At 42.0% G+C, this 4,289-nt stretch overlaps 1 protein-coding gene across 1 annotated transcript; it reads right to left on the bottom strand.

The window, feature by feature from the left end:
- Nucleotides 1-3,433: 3,433 nt before the first annotated feature.
- On the bottom strand, nucleotides 3,434-3,847 carry BDW43DRAFT_295514 (uncharacterized protein). The gene has a single exon (XM_032044065.1). It carries the CDS (start codon nucleotides 3,747-3,749, stop codon nucleotides 3,471-3,473), a length of 279 nt encoding a protein of 92 aa, XP_031893713.1. The 5' UTR covers nucleotides 3,750-3,847; the 3' UTR covers nucleotides 3,434-3,470.
- Between the last annotated feature and the right edge of the window lie 442 nt (nucleotides 3,848-4,289).

The raw sequence follows: 4,289 nt of genomic DNA, 5'->3' as shown, positions 1-4,289 counted from the left end.
CTAGGCTAAGGCGCGCTTTGATCTGAAGTTTTGATAAAGAGTACTTTGTTGGAAGGTTTATATCACTCCCTCTGCTGCTTTCCTGTTATCGTGAAAACCTTTGAGAGATAGTAAGCTCGTATAGCTTCTCCGGGTTCTGTTTGCTCTCCCGGATCCCGCCTGGGTTACATGATATTACATTAACTAATTAAGTTTGCTTAAGGCTTCGGTAGTTCTTCGTAGCTGCCTGGCTGCCGCCAGCGATGAACACTATGTCAATAGCGGCCTGTTCTGATAATACTACATATAATAATCCCGAAGGTACGGTATGATTCAAGGCAGCTAGTGGGTATGTGGGGCTTGTAGGAAATCTCACACAACGTTCAGAAATAGCCAAGCAATTTTTAAGCGGGTAGCTATTTCTGAATTCCATATAATATGGTACTTATTATAACCGAATATCTAGAAAACTAAAAGTAGTAGTGATAATATCAAAGATATATCTATTTATAAGATATATAAGTATGCTATATATTTTATAAGGTTTTTGATATTTTTATTTAAAGCTTTAAATAGTATTTTAGATTTGTGCTATCTCCGATTGAGATATTCGAATACTATTTCATAAAGTATGTCGAGACATTATGGGTCACTCACTTACCAATTTCTCTATATTTTAGTTTTGTTCAGCACTAATCCACAAAACGCCAATCCTTGGTAAGTTTCCCCTTAAAATACCGTACCAAGGTGGTGTTCAAAATGATAAACTCCAGATGGGTGATTTGTTGGGTCTAGTTTCCAATGTATAAACGTCATCAATATCTGTAAAGTAACTGTTTAGAAACAGATACGTTACCATCAGCCCATGGGTTGGATCAACAAAACATAGAGGGTCGGCTAATGAGTGTTACTGATTTAGGCAGGAGCCAGGCTTTGTGAGATATAACACCTGCAATAATAACACGATAATTATCATAGTGAATGTGCATCAAACTTATTATAAATATAGCTGGGTAGTTTTCGGATGTACGTATATTTATTGCCCAACATGCCAGTGCTCTATATGCAGCATATAGGACTGGGCGGCAGTGCCTCGAACATCAAATAAGGCAGCCATCCTGCTCACTGCTGAGAAGTCATTACTTCATATTTGGGGATCTCCGTAGAATACTCACGCCACTATATAACATGCACTGGAATTGGTTACCAATTTTGCTTCCTGCATCTCCAGCAAGCCACCACTAGCTATTCTGCGACGTTCCACCTGGGGATAAGGCTGCTAGAAGGCCGGTTCCCACTGAGAGACAAAAAGGCTTGAACTGCGTATAATGCGCAATGACGTGTAGACATACCAAACATGTCATTGGCCGAGTCGGCTCTACATGGAAGAATGCTCGAGCCTTGAGATAATGACTCTCCCAAGAGTCAAAAAATAGTCGATCCATAGGGTGCGCAAGTTTGGTATGTTCTATGTGCGCCTACCAAACAATCCATTAACTCCTCGTTAGATTAACTATAGTTTCTGCTACCCTTTATTCTGTGATTCTCAGTGTACAACTACCTGAATTCTCTATTATATCCGATTTCCCTTAGACCCTTAGCCTCCAGCTTTGAAGAGCATTGTTCTAATTGGCCCTCAAGTCTAGTTTATATTTCATAGTATCTCTTGGATAACCATATATGTTCAATAATTCTCGCCACTATATTGGTAGCTTATGACAAATCTCCAGACCAAGTCCGACTTGCCACATGTTCAAATCATATTTTCAAAGAGGTGTAAGTTCAGACCGAATTTTAAAAGGATTCTAGGTGCTTGCATCCGGCAAAGATGTGAACTACTTCCATCCAGCTGGCAGGGCAGTGTTTACCATTGGGTCAATAGTTGTGAAGACTTGGTACGTAGGACCGCCACCAAGCACGTGTCAGCCTCAGGTAGCCAATGTTAACGACTCTATCAATCCTGTATTTTCTCGGTGTTGTAGGGTATCTATGGTCCGAGCATGTTATGCGAACGATTGTGTACGACAGCAAGGCGGCCAGATGTGGCCACCCGATAAAGAATGTTGGATATCGTAGAAGTCCGCTAAACAAATAACAGGCAATTTGCATAGCGCTGTAACAATAGTTTAGATGAGATGTGTAAAGCCATCCGGTCCGGAGAATATCGTGCATGATTATAGTGGTACGTGATATCGCGTGGCGTACGGTATAAATAAAATGCATTCATATACCTGCTACCTCCACAAGGCAGAAAAATAGCAGAGCATCATCGTATGCGGAAGCACCCAAACACTAGGAATGCTATATTCTTCAGTTGCTGTCGTGTTATCCGCTTCAACACAACTAACAAGCAGTGAAAAGCAGTTGGTATGTCACAAAAGAGTAACTATAAGGCAGGGCGATATTTTCTTACAAGATGCCAGACTATTCGATTCAAACGCAATATACATATGCTAGAGCCAAACGACCAGGGGAAGCAGGCCTAGGGACGGATTGTCAAGGGTATCTACTATTCATGGTACCAGTCAACTAGGTAAGGGTACGTAGGCTAAAGGAGAGAGAAAGACCAAAGGCAGGCAGTAGATACTATTCAGACAGGAGACTGATTCTTGACCTCCTACTACTACTAACGATTCGTTAACTTATAGCTGAAGGCTCTACGCCTAAAGGTTTCAGAATTTCCATTGAAAACCAAACTGTCGTATGGCCTGATGTTCCTCATCGGCGGCCAATTGTCCATGCACCTGGGTCAGATTATCCTGTACAGTCATCAGGCCGAATCGCTATTCGATCTGTGACAGATCTTGTGTTGTAGAACCGGATCAACAGTGAATAAAGCAGACTTGGTGCCTCAGGCAAGATTCAACCTAAGCCCTGACAATAGAGGGCTAGACATACATGACCTGTGGGTTGACCCGTCCGCCTGTGGGCCGGGGTAGTCAATTACCCCGCCCGACATGGGCTTTCGTATGCACAAACCCAGCCCATTTCTTGGAGGGTTGAGCCAGGTTGGGCCGGGTTTCCTGGGCTGGGCCCAACAAGTCTACTATTAACGGATTGAAGAGGCAAAATACAATGTAGTATTAGAAAGTCTTATAGAAAATATAGTTATTCAATATTCATACAAGCTGCAGCGACAATGAGAGGCGTAGATAACACTTATCTATTTAGATGAATTAGCAAGAAATGACTTGAAGTTATAGTTCTTGGCAATAAGTCTGAGTAATTGGCATGTTTTCAGAAGCCTGTCCTATTTTACCTCCCATATTAAATTATATATATTTTTAGCAATTTTAGTAGGGGCCTGATATGGAAGACACTAGATTAGGCAGACATTTTGACCCCTGTAGTAGTATTAAATTCTTCAAACATAAATGGAACAGCTTCTGAATCATCGGGTATGTACAAACAGCGCAAACACCAGTGAATTCGTCACAAAAGCACCTCTGGAACGCATACGGCCCGACAGAGACAACAACCTACTCTACCATTCATGAGGTCAAAGCCGAAGAGTTTTGATATGGCTCTCTAGGTATTGGTAAGCCTGTTGGCAATACTAAACTGTGTCTTGTGGATGACAATCTGAAGATCATTATAAAGCCCGGCAAGACAGGCGAAATCCTTCTTGGAAGACCTGGCTTATCTACAGGGTATACCAACCATGCAGCCGAGAACAAAAAGCGTTTCTTTAGTATCAATAGAATTAGATATTTTCGAACAGGTGATCTAGCAAAGTACCATCTAGCCATTCCAGTTGCACTTGAGTTCATTGGTCGAGCGGATCACCAAGTCAAGCAAGATGGATTCCCTCGAAGTGAAGACGAAGAAACAATGCTCGTTGCATTTGTGGTACCTGCCGTTGCTAATACTGTCCATTCTCGTAGACTTTTCGAATATTTGGAACAGCGATTGCCATTTTATATGATTCTGAATGATTTTGTCTTCTGCTCAGAATATCCTTTAACAGAGCATAATAAGTCGACTGGAAAAAGTTGGAGCAGCAATACAGGGAGGAAGGGACAAGCAAAAAGCCGCCTATAGGGATCAAGGGAATGGCACTGCTAGTGTCACAAAGCACATTTTGTCATCGATATTAAGCAAAATCGAGATCGACGACTAAGGCGACTTCTTTGCATTTGGAGTACGTGCCTTTTGGTTCCGGACTGCTGAGCAAATTCCTTGGGTGCTGGGAGAGGAAGGGATTTTACCACGCGCCACAAATGAGAAAATAATATCATCTCTACCCAAGGCCCTTACCAGGACCATCTTATCAGGTATGTAGATTGTCATTGCTTTACTTATGGCCTTAT

Source organism: Aspergillus alliaceus (assembly GCF_009176365.1).
Source record: "Aspergillus alliaceus strain CBS 536.65 unplaced genomic scaffold BDW43scaffold_118, whole genome shotgun sequence".
Taxonomy (NCBI): Eukaryota; Fungi; Ascomycota; class Eurotiomycetes; order Eurotiales; family Aspergillaceae; genus Aspergillus; species Aspergillus alliaceus.
Note: the sequence above shows the minus strand (reverse complement) of the source record. Positions and strands in the feature narration are given on the sequence as shown.

Bases quoted from the DNA above. Each gene is read 5' to 3' on its own strand.
- BDW43DRAFT_295514 (XM_032044065.1), bottom strand. From the start codon at position 3,749: ATGAACTCAAGTGCAACTGGAATGGCTAGATGGTACTTTGCTAGATCA.